General features: G+C 42.4%; 1 protein-coding gene across 1 annotated transcript; it reads right to left on the bottom strand.

Moving 5' to 3' along the window:
* Positions 1-484: 484 nt before the first annotated feature.
* LOC123121133 (uncharacterized) lies at positions 485-15,622 on the bottom strand. Its single transcript, XM_044541058.1, has 6 exons — positions 15,545-15,622; positions 3,944-4,210; positions 3,398-3,571; positions 3,041-3,147; positions 1,017-1,261; positions 485-873 (listed from the first exon to the last, which is right to left on the bottom strand). Exons 1-6 carry the CDS (start codon positions 15,620-15,622, stop codon positions 485-487), a joined length of 1,260 nt encoding a protein of 419 aa, XP_044396993.1.
* Positions 15,623-16,919: the final 1,297 nt, after the last annotated feature.

Here is a 16,919-nt window from a genome sequence, read left to right as displayed (position 1 = left end):
ATAATTTGGGGCTTATTAATGGTTTCAGAAGTACATGTGAAACAAGATATGGTACATCTTGTAAATTTCTGGAAGTGCCTTCTGGAAATTGTTGGATCCTGTTTAAGGTTTATGTCAACACTATGATTTGGCACAATATTCATATAACATTTATTCATTGACGCTATTGCGATTAAAACATAAGTTTGGGTTTTCAGGTCCCATGAAAGCATTATCACTTCTAGGTCCACACTGAAGTTTATCAGAACAAAACACAAAGTAAAACAACATGTCGGAAATACAATAACCATCAGTCCAGCAATTTTATGTTTTATGCCACAAGCACACCCACACACACATAATAATAATGTTTATGTGCCTCCAGTGATTGCTCTCATGGTGAGCCTGGCCATTCCATCCATGGAGGGCTGCTTCCAGGGGGAGGCACGTTGATGACTTGGGTTGGTTCAAGATCTAGAGGAGGAGCGACCAGAGTATTGCTTGCCTAGGAGTGGGAACTCTGCCCAATCAAGCAGGACAGGGAGTTCACCATGCTCATGAGATCCTCTTCGTCCACCACATTCACGACCTCCTTGTCGCTCAACAAGTTTTCGCGTAGCTGCTCAAGTGCCATTGTCTGTGATGATATGTTGCTGTTACTCGGCAACAAGGTATGGCTGCCATTCAAGTCATACATCTCACGCAATGATGAGTAATCAGCACCGGTAGATAAGTTCCATGAATTGATCTGATTGTCGAAGTGGTTTCCAGAGTTACTATACATGATACCAGCATTAGAGTTGGACATGGAGGTAGGTTGCGACCCCGGCCTGAGAGGCGTCCCCCAAAAGTTTTTCCAGTTAAACATGTCCTCCTTCAGTGGAGCTCGCCGCCCTGAAGTACACAGCTGGTCAGATTAGTTATCCGCTACTACTAATTACTCAACTCTCGTGCATTACTAATTACTCAAATCTTGTGCATAGTCAGCGATATATCTATAAAGCAAACTTTCTGAAAGTTTTGCTTCTGAAGTTTACCTGAGCTTTGAAAGTGTACACCTTGTAGGGCTCCAGAATCATTTAGCCCTAATGTCATTTTTCCAGTTGGCACCGGTTGAACTGGCAATGACTGCCAAGTTTGTCCAGTCTCAAACAGGTTGTCATAATTGCTACGATATGAATTTTGGGTGCTCTGACTTAATAAATATAGACGTTGGTTTTTGTAGAGGAGATTCTCAATGTGCTTGTCCATTATCCCTGGGCCACACTGCAGAACATGCCTACTGAAAGCAATAAAAGGAAAAAAAATCTTCACCCACTAATATAATGCAGATATATAGAAATTGAAACGAAGCTAGTTTATTCAGATATGTACATGTAGTAGTGTGCATATAACATCAAACGCCATGTTATGTAAAGAACATTAATTCGTTCCAACTCTGAAGTAGACCTCACAAATAAAATCATCCCCCCCCCCCCCCCCCCCCAAACCCAGACACACGCGCGCGCACACTTGTTTGTATTGTTGTTTCAGTTAACATGTGCAACATTTGACCATGGTCTGTTGATCTTTAAATGGAACCCCTTCGACCCTTCCAACATTTTTGTAAATGCTACAGGGAATAGTGAAAGAAATGTATCTAGAGCTTGGTCATCCAAAGGATATTTTAACATAACTATTAATTTAAAAACAATTAACTTGTGGGACAATAACATTTTAGTTTGTTTAGGGTGTATATATACATTATGGTTTTTTTGTTTTCTTAGTGCATTAGTTATGTGAGTGCATAAGTATCTGAAATCTATTTTGTATATTGTCTATCCAATCAATATGAAATACTAAAAGATGAACTGATATCTTGAGGATAGTAATTGTTTGTGTGTGATTATTTCAATTTACCTACTAGATATGTTAAATATATGTTTTCTTATGGAGATATATTAAATATATGTTTAATTGTCATTAGCACTATGCAATTTAGAATGCAATAGAGAACAAGAATAAGAGGTCGGAAATACGCCCCTCCCCCCATGGTCTGACCCACAGAACAGCTTGGAGAAGCCGGCGCGATAGTGGCGGAAGCGAGATCTTCCTCTCATGTCGCGGCGCGGTAGACGATGGAGGGAGACAATTCTCACCCAATGGAGGGTGAAGGAATTGTACCCACACCTTGGAGCGAGAACTCCATAAAGTGGGCCGTGATGGTTCTAATAGATGGAGCTACTGTTTTCCTATTGTTGGAGTGTTGCACGTGATGAAACAGAAGTAAGGTCGCCGACTAGGCTGACATGATGCTTTTAGTTAGATTTGTATGGATGTTGGGGTGATGGCTTGGATCGCGGTGTGTTTCTCGTGGATGTAAGTAGTCGGTGACATATAGCTTAGATTACGAGGCAATGGCGGCATGCGGCAATGTGGTGCGCTCGTGAGTGGTGGATATCAAGGCATCCATCCCAGATGGAGTTGAAGGATAGGTGCGTAGGGCATGGTGATTGAGTAGGTATCGAGATGATTGGAAGCCCCCGGGATGAGTTGGTCCTCAGAGTGTATGAGGTTCTACGCAATGCAGAGTTCTAGAGGCACACATTCACCGCGGGCAAAGTCCTAAACCCGCTTCTCCCATGGTGGGTTTGGATTCTCTTTCCGTTCGTTGGTGATGGCATAGAGTGGCATGGTGTGGTGGGGCATGATGTTTTGTCGTTCGTGCTTCCTAAAGGCATATCGGGTCTTCATCTCCACCCCTGGGCAAGCTCGCCAGATTTGGTCGCTTGTTGGAGGGTGCGAGGATGGCAATGACATGGTGGGAAACTTTTTTGTCGGCATACATTAGTGTGTCAGTGTGCTTGGTGGCGCGCGAGCGGTCGGCGTGTGTCATTTGTATCTAGTTTTAGCCTTGTTTTTCCTAATTAATTATATAATTTCATAATTATTATTAAACACACAATGCTTCCACTGAGTTAGCTCGGAAAAAGGAGATTTTTCAAGTGTGGTGTGTAAAATCATTCATTATTGCTTTGGTAATAATCATTTCGATCTTAATTATACATATATTATATATTACCTGTGCGTACTTGCTTGTCCACCAGTAAAATCCGTAGTTGCAAGCCACCTGGTGCTCCTGCGTGGCTGTGGATTGGTTTCTATGAAAAATTGTGGCACCGCGGACACCTAATTGGGCAGGTAACATATAACTAGTAAAACCAATAAAATAATAACTAGTACCAATTGATAAATTAAATAGTGTGCAATGGTACAACAATAGAGAACGGACATCTACTTTGGTTCATTATTATGTTCTGACAAATGTTGTATAGTATGAAATGCATCACATGCTTCAATTTACTTTATGGGACGAAAGCAGTTTGCACATATTAACATGATAAATTTAAGAATATGTGACACACACCCTTTTACTTACCATAATATCCAGCATCCCGGGTAAATCTTTGGGACAAGTTATTCTCAAGGCACATATGTCTGAACATTTTATCTCTATCTTGCTCTTCAAGCCTTCATGGAGTATTTCCCATGCCAATTTATTCTTGGAAATATAAAATTTTGCAACAATATCTCCTTCATATATTGATTTCCACTATCAATATATAAAAGTAATCTTAGCACTCAGCCAATATTCAAGGACATATTTTACTAGTTTAATAAAACTAAAATATCATAAGTTTTTGTCATCTTTATTTTAGTACATCCAATTCAAAGACGATATTGCCTCACAATTGTTTAAAAATATTAGTAATAACTCATAACAACAGAAATAAAGTTTGAAAATAAAGTAAACAAGTGTAACAATGGTTGTGTGCATCTGAAGTAGAAGTCGACGGTTATCCTATTTTTTCAGAAAAAGATAAAGAAATATTATATCTACATTTAATACCAAACTAAGAGCAAAATGTAGGTGTTTCATCTAGTGTACATTAGACAAAAATTACATGAGTCAAAGCGAAATTACCTCCCAGTTCCCAATTCTAAGAGAGGAAGCTTGAAAATTGGAAGCGTGCAACTTTTGTGAACGGGGCTTCCTTCCTTGTATTGCAGTAGATATTGTTTGTACATCACATGTGGTTTGCTTTCCTTTTCCTTTGGAGGTTAATGTGAGCTTCTTTTGTATAAGCTCCAAAAGAGCGGGTGTTTTTGTTAACTTTAAACCTAATGGCCCACGTCCACGAATGGATTGCCAAGAGAAGAGCTCATTTACCACATCATTACCTTCATTTGACTGTTGTGGTGAATTGTAAAAGAAAGTGTTACAAAGAGGCAATACAAATATAATTGTGTCACAAAGATACAATACAATACAAATATAAATTTACTTTAAGTTGTTATTTCCCACTTGCGCATCAATAGTAAACAACGAACAATTTACTAGGAAACGTAATATTAGACAGACAACAACAAAAATATTTACTTTCCCACAAACAAGGTTGTTAGAATCCCAATTCGATCGTGAGATTATGTGCCTTCACAATCTAAATTAATTGGAATGGTTCTATAATTCCTATAAGTAGAATCTATTATCTGAATGTTTTGGTTGTCGTTATCCTAAGATTTGTGATCTTACTGTAGGATTTCTGATTTGACTCAGAATCGTGATTCTGACAACCTTGCCTCCATATACGAAATACGTAAAATATTACATGACATTAAACTTGGAATAATAGTACATGCTAGGATGGGTGAGTTACTGGACATAAATATTTGTTTCAAAACAATTAGATGGAACCACTTGAAGACCCCATTAATTCCAAATGGTTATTCACCACAGCTGTGTTCAACCCCAATTAAGGCGTCAAGTGTAAGAATCATGTCCACTGAAGAAAAGGACATACACAATTTCTACCAAAGTCTCAAATTACTAACAAAAAACCATGTATTTGCCTTCATATGTGGCATTTACATACGGGGATCAGTTTCGACTGATCTTGCACTAGAAGTTGAGCATTTAACCCAAATTTAAATATTTCATCTCTAACATTTTGTTATGCTTTTATTTCTGACATTGCAATTTGAAGTATCCTAATACATTGGTATGGAAGTAACTTAACATGTGTTTGACGTATCGAGACAGAAAAAACTAAGTCTTTAATAAGATAAATGTGTAATTTATAGTTATGACTTTCCTATATCATGATATTCTTTGTACAAGCACGTATTGACAAGCTTGTGAGGTAAATAGGACTATATGTTAGTCTTGGTGATATCCCGTGACATGATTATCAAGAGCGTGTTATATATATATATCCGGTAGGTGTTGTTAGTAAGAAAAAAATTGAACCCATTTGATAGTAAAATATATTAGACCCCAACCCTCGTGTGCTTGCCAAAATATAGTGCATATAGATTATTATTATTATTTTCAAAACTCAAAGCTTCTTGAGGTTTGAGAAATTTTAGAAAGAAAAATATCAACAATATTAAAACTAAATAAATACAACATAAAATTATATTCCACAATGTACCTAATGATTTTTATTTTTGTTATTGTAGAGATATTTCTATCAACAAACTTAGTCAAAAGTTGACAACGCATGATTTTTGAAAAAGTACAGGAACTATATGGTGGAACAAAGGATAACTAATTAAGTGCATCTTATGTCTTTCAACTAATTACTTAAATTGTTTAAAATCTTAAAAAATGAATATATGAATCATAATTTCTTTAAGATTCTAATTCTTTAAAAGAATTTAAAAACTATATATTTATTTGTCATTAGCTTTATAGGAAATTCACCATTAACTGAACCGCATTTCCCACTCATTGGACTAGAATGAAGGAATTTTCATGCGTTGTGTGGAAAGAAATACCCCTCACCCTGACCCAAACCACCAGGCCCTCGAGGCAAAAAGGACTTCAAGAAAACTACGTTTGCAAGCATTTGCATTCTTGTCAAATTTGTCGTGTTTTATGTATGTTTGTACCTTGAGTTTTCAATCTATATAGCCCCTAAAAGGATTTTCTTAGACAAGGCCAACCGCAAATCTTCTATAATAATCTACCTCAAATACACTCCTAAACTCAAAATAATGTTGGTTGAGTGCCTAGAGAGGATAATCATAGACTAAAGGGATATCTTGATGCCACTTTCATAGTTAGAGAGGCTTACACTCTAAACTGAAAGTGTAGTTCTCTCTCTCACTCTCTCTCACTCACTTTGAATCATTTGGATGGAATGGTTAAACCCTAGCATAAGTGCTATGCTGATGTGTTTATGAATTTTTTATGGGCCTTCAATTTTGATAGAAATAAATTAGTCGGGTCTATTTTTGGAGACTATTTACATAATCCCATATTAAGGTCACATGAACAATAATTGATGATATAAATCTATTGTCCCACATGTCTATGTATGTGCATTTAATGTTATTTTTCCAAAATGGATGCATGCACTTCTCTTTGTTTAGTGTGCAAGGAGGTTCATCATTTATGCTCAAGATACTAAAGTCGTAGAAGGCCTCTATGAACCACGCCAACCACCTTTCACGCACATAGGACTACCACATCTTATTTGCGTAGAGTAGACCTTGATGAGTAAGTGTTATACTAGATGATATCATGAATATATGTTACATGTACATCAATCCTAGAACTATGTGCAACTAAACATTCAAAACAAAGGATTAAATATAATTAGATAGCATGAAGGCTTGAAATATGGTACCTCATATATTTAAAAAACTAATTTTAATTGTGTTACATAATAGAGTTTTTGCGAGGGTGTTAAATAATAGATTGCACTTCAACCGACTCTAACAGGACTGCACATTTTTTCATATTTTTTGCTATATTAGACAAACTTTGACCATATAGATATATTTGAAAGAACATTAATATGCACTAATCTATTTGGTATCTGTATTTAATGTACAAGGGGGTTCCAAAATTAGTGCTAGTCCTTGCCTAGATCATTAGAGTGGAGGCAGCAAGCCTAGTTTTTGCAAGCCGTTTGTGTTTAGTTTCTAGCCAATCATTCTTCAACTAACTTGAGAGTAATTTTTCTTCCTCTTATGTGGAATGGCAGACCTTCTACCTATGCTTGGAAGAATAAGGGATGTTTCCCTAATAAAGCATGTTCCCTAAACTTTGTATACTAATGGCCGAAATTTAAGTGTTAGCCATTGAGAAGTTGTGATGTGATTGAGGAGATACGCTAAAAGCACATGAAGCATGTGACAACTGGTGGCTAGTCTAACAAACGACCCCTTCTTGATCAAAGAATTGATGTAGTTCACCAATTGTGTTATTGCAAAGATTCTTCATACCTAAATTGAAGATCATGTTGTTTAGATGCAATATACATGGTTAACACCACACAAATTCTTTTGCAATGGATCTATGTCATGACACGCAATGTTTGTGTAAATATTGAGATAACAACGAGAGGGAGGGTAATGGAACATGTGAAAAAACACTTAATTTAAACTCATGCTTCCTCAAAATAGATTAAACATAACTATTATGTTCCTCATGAAAATCTCACCTAAAAACCCTCGAATATCAGAACATGTACACATGGTGGAATCAGCCTTCTTGCTAGCTATATCTATCATAAATGATATAGTACCTAAACAATATATATATATATATATATCACAAACTAGATTGCATATCCCAAGTGAATAGAAGAACACAAAACAAGGTGTCCGTCAAACCGCACAAACAACTACGTGCATAGTATGAAGTGGCAAGAAAGAATCAGAAATTGAAAACGGTAAATAAAGAAGAAGAATTGACTCTTTGAGGACACAAATTAACACCAACGTATACTCACTTGGCTCAACTTCTTGAATTGTGACATCTCCTCCTCTTCCTTGTTCTCGTTGTTGGCATACCAACACTGCTCTTTCCCTCTCACAGTCCAATCTACGACATGCATCCTGTTCTTGAAAATAAAACCCACTTACGGTTGGTTTGTAAGAGTTTTTGGTTATTATGGGAGAGCTTTCACAAGGGGATATGGTGGACAATTAGGGTCCTTGGCAATGGAAAGGAGGCAACCCGGATTTTATAGAGGAAAAACGAGGAAATAGTTGCCACTTTGCAGTGGGGCCACGTCGCAAGGGTTTGAGTGACACGTTTTCCTTCCATATAGTTGTAGCCAAGTGTCACACCTGACATTGAAACTAAGGAAATTGTGGGATGCGCAAAAAACTAATCGATTTGCTGAACTAATGCATTAAAAGGTTCAACCTTATCTGATATCCATGGGGGATGTGTGAGTAATAAATGCGGCGCCGAAAGAACTTTTATATCTAGCCGGAAATATTGTGTTCTTTTAGCCACACCCATTATGTATAAGATATGTAAACATATATAATCAAGCATCCCAAAATATTGTAAACATGAATGTATCACAGGAAATATGAAAACAAGTCCAATGAATAGTAAATAAGGTTTAATTTTATAGGTATTTAGTTTACCAAAAAGAATAAGTCTCCATTTACTTTTTATATATGTAGGTGAAATTTTACATTTAAAATGTGTTTAATAGATCATCCATATTGCTGCAACTTCTGCTTCAAACCCTCCTTATGAGCATTTCTACCTTATGAGATCGTGTAACTCCCTGACATCGGAGGAATACTTAGTGTGTATCGAAACGTCACTTCGTAACTGGGTGATCATAAAGGTGCTCTATAGGTATCTCCGAAGGTGTCTATTGGGTTGGCATGGATCGAGACTGAGATTTGTCACTCCGTATGAGGGAGAGATATCTCTGGGCCCTCTCGGTAATACAACATCTTAAAGAGCTTGCAAGCAATGTGACTAATGAGTTAGGCACGGGATCTTGTATTATAGAATGAGTAAAGAGACTTTCCAGTAACGAGATTGAACTAGGTATGGAGATACCGACGATCGAATCTCGAGCAGGTAACATATCGCCGGACAAAGGGAATTGCATACGGGATTAAACGAATCCTTGACATCATGGTTCAACCGATAAAATATCTTCGTGGAATATGTAGGAATCAATATGGGCATCCAGGCCAACTATTGGTTATTGACAGGACAGGTGTCTCGGTCATGACTACATGATTACCGAACCCGCAGGGCCGCACGCTTAACGTTCGTTGACGCTAGAGTAGTATTGGGACATTTGATGATTGGTAACTGAATGTTGTTCGGAGTCCCGGATGAGATCCCGGACGTCACGAGGAGTCTCGGAATGGTCGAGAGGTAAATATTTATATATGGGAAGTCATATTTTGGGTTCCGGAAAAAGATGCAGTTTTTTCGGTATTGTACCGTGAAGCTTCTAGAAGGTTCCGGAGGGGTCCAAAAGTCCAAAAGTGGGTCCAACACGAGCCAAGGGCTGGCATGGGCTGAGGGGAGGTGCCCTGGCCTTATTGGGCTAGGCGCACCAGGTCCTCCAAACCCCATGTGGCTAGGGAAGGAAAAAAGGGAGTTCTAGTAGGAATAGGATTGGACTTGGAGTCCAAGTCCTCTCCCCCTTGGCTGCGCCCTAGGGCTTGGAGAGGCTGTTCCCCACGCCCCTCGACCTATATATAGAGGGGAGGGGCGCCCCAAGAGGACATACCAAGCCCTTGGCACCCCTCTCTCTCACGTTACTCTGTAGTTCCTCCGTCCTTGTTCTAGTAGCGCTTGGCGAAGCCCTGCTGAACTAGCTCCACCACCACCATCACCACCACGTCGTCGTGCTGGTTGTGATCCCATCTACTTCTCCTCCTTCTCTCACTACTAGGGAAAAACCTATACACAGAGGTATAGCAGTAGCGCTGGTTAAAATACGGCGTGACTGCTACTTTGTAGTGGCGCGTTCTTGCAAAGCGCGCTATAGCTACAACTATAGCAGTAGCGCGTGTGCAGCAAAAAGCGCTACCACTATAATTCCCACCGTGTTGGCGGTAGGCTAGGAATAGTAGTAGCGATTCCGCGTAAAGCGCGCTACCACTATGGTCATTGTTGCAGCGCGTTTCCTGCGTAGAGCGCTACTGCCAAGAAAGAAAAGAAAAATGAAAAAAATAGAAAAGTAAATGAAAATGAAAGAAGTAGGAAACAGAGAAATGAAAAAAAGAAAATGTAAAGATAAACAAAAGAAATAACTACTTCCTATAGCAGTAGCGTGTTTTGCTAAAACGCACTATAGCTAACTTAGCTATAGCGCGTTTCCGAAACAGTGCTACTGCTAGTTCGACTTAACCACCCGCGCGCTGAAAATTTTGCTAAGTCCTTCTTTCCCCCCTCTCCCCCTGTTCCCCCAACTCCTCTGTCGCCGCCTTTGATCGCGCCGCCCGAGCCCGAGCCTGCCCTCACTGCCGTCGCCCGAGGCCGCCCTCAACCTCACCGCCGCCACCCGCCGCCGCTCTCGACCTCATCGTCGCCGCCCTCGACCTCACCGCCGCCGCCCAAGCCCGCCCAGGACCGCCGCCTCCCGAGCCCGCCCTTGCCGCCCCTACCTCCGTTGCCGAGCACCTCCCCACCACCATCTCTCCCCTCTCTGTAAGCCCCCCACCCCTCCCCCACGCCCCCTCTCTCTCTGCTTTTTCTTCCTCTGCCATGTTAATTAGCAGTAGTAGTAGATGTTAATTAGTACTAGGGTTCATAGATAATGTTTTTTAGTAGTAGTAGTAGATGTTAATTAGTAGTAGTGATGGTACTAGTTAACTAGGGCAATATGGTTAATAGTAGATGCTTTTTAGTTAGGGTAATAATAGATGTTAAGTAGTAGATAATGTAGATGTTAATTAGTTCAGTAGGGTTTAGTTTTTTAATTGAGTTTGTTTAACTACATGTTAATTAGGGCAGTATGGTTTAGTTTAGAGTAAAGTTTAGTTCAGTAGTTAACTAAATATAATCTATATTTGGTTTTTGAATTGAGTTTGAGAGAGCATGAGATTTGTGTAGATTTTCTTGAAGTGTCAAACGCTAGGAGATGCAAATTTGAAGTGGTTAGGATATATGCAAATTCCTCAATTGTGTTTGCACATGTTTATCTACTATTGTAGCTTCTCGTGTACATATTCTTAAGTGGTCCTGTTATATGCAACATAGAAGTGGTTCGATTGTGCCCAAGTGGCCTTTTGTTGTTTCCAGGGAATGAAGCCGAGTGGCCTATGTTTTGCCGGAATGTTGATTCATTTCCGTTCCGGCAAATTTCAGGTTCTCGATTTGTCCACTTTTTAGCAAAGGTCATGCCGAAATTTCATGAATTTCGGCATGACTTGTGCTACAAACTAGGACATATCGAGTGCCCGGGATTTGCCGCACCGGGAAGGAGTCAACGTTGCTGCAAAGCATAGGCCTTTTTTATATCATCATTCATTTTATTAGGTCTAGAATTAATTGACTAGATTTAATCGTAGGAAACATGGCTAGCAACAATGAAGGACAGGGTTCTGGTGACTGCGACAACGTCTACCTGGCGGCAGACGAATTTTTAAGGGAAGCCGACGATCAACAATTGATGTTGTTGGGTCCACCTGTCACATCGGAGACTGAGACCGAGATCAAGATCGGCGCTGAGACTGAGACCAGCATCGAGACCGGCGCTGAGACTGAGACCGGCGCTGAGACTAGCGGAGCTGATATAGAACCGAAAGCAAAGAGGCAACGACGCCCAAACGAGCTCAGACTACTAGACTGGTGATCACGGAGGTGGACGACGGCATTTTTGAGCCAAACGCACCCGCGGAAGCGCGCGCACGCTACGGCAATCAAATAGGCTGCATCGTACGGACAACCGCCGCCATCAACGATGAGAAACTACAAAAGATAGAAAATATGAGGCCCTCTCTCCTAAAGAAGCTGCACCAGATATTCTTGTTCCCGGGCCGGAATGAGAAGGATTATAAAGATCCAGATAAAGACCCGGCAATGAAGAAGATCAACAAACACGCCATGACCAAGTTTAGTGATGCATTGGCCGCCTGGAAAGCAAGGGTGAAACATCGGATCGTCAACAAAAAAGGAACCCTACTCCGTGATTGTAAAGGATAATCCGACAATCACGGAAGAACAGTTTCAAATATTCAAGGCGGCTTGTGAGGCCGAAGCTGCCAAAAAGAAGTCGATGTACATGAAGGGGCTTCAAGAGAGAAACATGGGGTCCCACCACCTCGGAAGCCGTGGTTACGGCGGGAAGAGGTCCATATGGGCCAAGGAGGATGCGGAACGCGGAAGTCTGGGCATCGCAGACCCCTTGGCGGACTTCACCGTCCCGCAGGAGCGTGATGTCCTCAGGGCCCGGCACCATTGGGACCCAGTCAAGAAGGTTTTCAACACGGACCCGGTCACGACGGAGTTCATGAGACTGCTGGTAATTTTAGTTTCTGATCAATTTGACTGCATGTTTAGTCATATTTGTAAACGATCCTTGTTCCTTTTGTAGAGAGAGCAGCACAGGATTGCGGCCGAAAGGGACTCACCGTCTGAGGCGTTGGCGAGGCCCAAGTGGGACACCCCATTCAACCGAGCGTTAAACATATTGAAAGGACTCCCGCTGGATACTCGGCCGTCGTATGGACGTGTGCACGGTGTCAGAGACGGCGCCACATGGAAGAAGTACTACTGTGAGACCACGGAGGAGAGAAAGGAAAGACGGAGATTAACTGAAGAAAACATCGACAAGAAGGTTGAGATTGCGGTTGAGAAGAAATCAGCTGAGACAGTCGCAACAGTGTACGCTGCCGCAAAACAGGCAGTTGCAGATATGTCTGGTCTCTTGGTTCCGGCCGTTCTCAGTTGGAGCAAGCAAAATCCAGAAAAAAATGCAGCGGACTTTCCCCTTGCCGACTTCTTCGGGAGCAGCTCGACTAGCGTTGCACCCGCACCTGCTCCTGCACCGGCACCCGCACCAGCTCCTGCACCGGCTCCCGCACCAGCTCCTGCACCGGCTCCCGCACCTGTCTCAGACGTGCTCGGCGGTGCTTCGTCTTTGGCTGAGCTCGACGCCCTCACGGTATCTATCACACCGGCCCTCTTCAATAAATGTATAATCTCCCGTTTCCGTTGCCTTTCGGATGTCTCATGTCGCAGACATGTCTTTGCAGGCCGACGTAACCCCGTGCACCATATTGTACACCATCGGCTACCAGAAGGTGGACATGGGGAGGGCGACAATAATGAAGCCAAAGGAACCATTGTTCCACGGCCGTCCGATCACCCCGGACGTCTTCAAGGTTTCCGTGGCCAGTGTCAAACCGGGCCACGAGAATTTGGCTCCTCCGATACTAGGGGGGATGACGACGAGACCCCGCGGTGGCTTGGTGGTTGCAATGGGTGGGTCCTGTTGTGGCCAAAGAGTCTGCTTCGTCTGGAGGCGGCCGGGAGCACACCCACAAGCACGCAGCCTCAGCAAGGTATGAACATCGACACCCCACTTACCCAATTAGCGTCGGGTGTCGGGCTGGGTGATAGCGGACGGGGTGAGGAAGAGGCTCCATTAGTCGCTGATGACGTCGCCATGGATGAGGATGACGATGACGATGACACTCAACAGTATCTCAATACTGGCGCCTACTCAGGGTTTGAGCATCATGAGTCGGTGCCTGAATTTTCGCCTCTGGAGGCTCAACGTATTATAGACGACCTTCCGGCAAAGAAGCCTAGGAAGAGACCGAGGAAAGGCAAGAAAGTTGCTTCTATGATCCAGCCGCCTCAGCAGCCTCGGGTTCAAGACCGTATAGATATCCCCGGTGCGGCAAAATGGCATATCCCCGGTGAACCAATCCTACCTGAAGCAGCGCTAGGGGCCAGATTCGGCGATCTAAGGAGACTTCATGACGATGTGCTGCGGACAGAGAAAGGCCTCATCGCCTCGAAAAATCCAGGATACCCACTCTACGTGGTTAACGTACCGCGGCAATTGTCGTACGTCGACACATTCCCCGCGGAGAAGTTCTCCTTCGATTCGATTACATCTTCGACATGTTTCACGTGAAGAAGCTGGATTTTGCGTTTGTCCACCTTTATGCCTTGCACATGAACTACCTCATCGGGGTTGAGCAGATACCTCATATCTGTGTCGCTGACCCGTACTTCATGCACGAGGGCTTCTTGGGAGTCTGCGCAGAGCACCGTGAATATGCGAGGGAATACATCGCCAATTTCATGCTCGCCAATAAGGACAAGGAGGCGATTCTCGTGCCTTATCATCCCCTGTAAGTCATCCGTGCAGATATCCTTCCTTCGATTTCAATCATTCATTTGCACGGTGGAGGCTAATTAATTTGAGGTGTACTTATTTTGCGCAGCGGCGGGCGCGCCGTCCTCATCATCCTCTACCCACGATACTCCCACGCTCTTTACTTGTACTCGTCGAAGAACATTAACAAAAAGGATTACACCCACATCAAGTCTGTTCTCGACAGTGCTATGTTTTACTACGACGCACAGGGTGGAGAGGTCAAGGACAAGAAGAGAAGGGACAGCAGGCCCGCCTTCGGCCATAAGACCGACTTCTGCTGCATCCAGCAACCGAGTGATTCTCTTAATGATGGATTCTATGTCCTACACCACATGTTGGAGTACAGACGGGATCACCAGAACCTTCGCATGTCACCTAGATCCGGCGATGCCCATATTCTGCAATGGGCAAAGAACTTAGGAGATACCGAGGATCATCGACTTCGAGCTGAGTTCTATCACATCCAGCGCGAACTTGCCCAAATCATCATGAAGGAGGTCGTCGAAAAAACAGGGATGTTCTACGAAGAAGGACAAATGTCGCGGGAAGACGTCCGAACACGCGTAGCCGCTCAGCGTCTCGACCTGAAGCCTTTCACTAAGCTCGGGGACTATCTCCCTGACTTGGATGGATGGCACTACATGTTGGAGTGATTGTCGATATATGAAAATGTGTCCGTTTAGTCCATAATTTCTGTATCACGAAACTTTGAGTTATGCACGACGAAACTTTATTTGTGATGTAATTAAACCGTCCTCCTCGACTAGCGGCGATCACTCTAGTTAGGGCATTTTGGGTACGATCAAATTTGTTATTTATGCTTATGATATGTTGCTTCTATTTTTGCCAAGTCTGTCTCTTTCTGTTGCTCAACTATATATGTTGCATATCATCGACTCATGTGACGATGCAGGTGCATAGATCATCGATGGCGAAGAAGTGCTACGCCAGGAGTATATATACGACGAGTGGCCGGAGTGTCAGGCCCAGGTGTACCGGTTTCCGGTTTCCGAGTGACAGGCAGTAGTTAGTTTAGGTTCACGCTAATGCGAGAGAGGGATACGAACTCATATACTGCATAGTTCCGCTCTCACTCATAGTGATAGCTCTTCTCGCGTATATCATTGTTTAGATGGATGACGATGTAGTTGGAAGTAATCGAGACTTGTATCGCTATTTTCGAGATGATGACGAGAGACCACTTTGTGTTGCATGATGATTATGATGATAACATGATTTGATGAGACTATTTGTATGTATATGCTATGATTACATTTGTATGTGTATGATATGCTAAAGATTATTGTATAAAGCCTGTTCAAATACAAAACAAATATGCAGGAAAAAAACAGAAACTAATAAAACTAGCAATAGCGAGGGGATTAAAGTTAGTAGTAGCGCTCCCTTACCCAGTAGCGCTTCCTTCTGAAAAGCGCTGCAGATATTAGCAGCAGCGCGTTGCGATAAAGCTTGCTACTGCTAGCCATGTATAGCATTAGCGTTGGATGACACGCGCTACTACTACATGTTAGCTATAGCGCCTTATCAGTAGCGTGGCGTCTCGCGCTACTGATAGGCAAAATACCCGCGCTACTGCTAGGGTTTTCCCTAGTAGTGTCTTGCTGGATCAAGGAGGAGGAGACGTCATCGAGCCGCACGTGTGCTAAACTCGGAGGTGCCGTCCGTTCGGCACTAGATTAGTTGGATCGTGATCAGATCGCGAAGAGTACAACTACATCAACCGCATTATATACACTTCCGCTTTCGGTCAACGAGGGTACATAGACACACTCTACCCTCTCGTTGCTATGCTTCTCCTAGATAGATCTTGAGTGTTCGTATGAATTATTTTTTTGATTTTCATGCTTCGTTCCCCATCAAATTCAACCACACCTGGAAAGTTGTTTCTGTGCAGCAAAGTGTATAGCAGCACAGTAGTTTGATTGTCTTGATAGTAGCGGTAACAGTAGTAATAGCAACAGTAGCAGTTTTGTAGTGATTGTAACAGCAGCAGCAGCAACAATAGTAACTTAGAAAAGACAATATGAGCAAAGCATAGGCATTGGATCAACGATGTATATTTGTGTGGATGACTTCATCATGTAACAGCCACAACCTAGAGCGATACATAATAGCTCCAATTCATCAATTCAAGGTAGGCATGTATTTTGTATATAGTCATACGTGCTTATAATAAGAACTTGCATGACATCTTTTGTCCCGTCCTCCCATGGCACCAGGGTCCATAAGAAAATCTAAGTGATATTAAGACCTCCTTTTAATAGAGAACCGGAATAAAGCATTAACACATAGTGAATACATGAACTCCACGAATTATAGTCACCCCTGGAGAGTATCCCAATTATTGTCACCTTGGGGTCTACGGATCAGAAAAATAACAAAGTGCGCATAACTAGTAGATAGGATCAAGAACTCAAATATATTGATGATAACATAAATGGTTCAGATCTGAAATCATGGCACTCGAGCCCTAGTGACAAGCATTAAGCATAGCAAAGTCATAGCAACATCAATCTCAGAACATAGTGGATACTAGAGAGCCCTAACAAATTGACTCGAACATGACAAATTTCATCCAACTCCATCACCGTCCAGCAAACCTACGAAGGAATTACTCACTCCCGGTGGTGAGCATCATGAACATTGTTGATGAAGAAGGGTTGATGATGATGACGAGGATGAATCCCCCTCTTTGGAGCCCCGAATGAATTCCAGATCAGCCCTCACAATGAAGAACAGGAGGTGGCGGCGGCTCCATATCGT

This window comes from Triticum aestivum, chromosome 5D (assembly GCF_018294505.1).
Source record: "Triticum aestivum cultivar Chinese Spring chromosome 5D, IWGSC CS RefSeq v2.1, whole genome shotgun sequence".
Lineage (NCBI taxonomy): Eukaryota > Viridiplantae > Streptophyta > Magnoliopsida > Poales > Poaceae > Triticum > Triticum aestivum.
This window is presented reverse-complemented; position numbering and strand designations above follow the sequence as displayed.

Coding starts and splice junctions, on each gene's coding strand:
- LOC123121133 (XM_044541058.1), bottom strand. CDS start 15,622: ATGGCTAGCAGTAGCAAGCTTTATCGCAACGCGCTGCTGCTAATATCT. Junction 4,211..15,544: donor TCAGAAGGAAGCGCTACTGG/GTAAGGGAGCGC, acceptor TCACCACAACAG/TCAAATGAAGGTAATGATGT. Junction 3,572..3,943: donor TTAGAATTGGGAACTGGGAG/GTAATTTCGCTT, acceptor ATATATTGATAG/TGGAAATCAATATATGAAGG.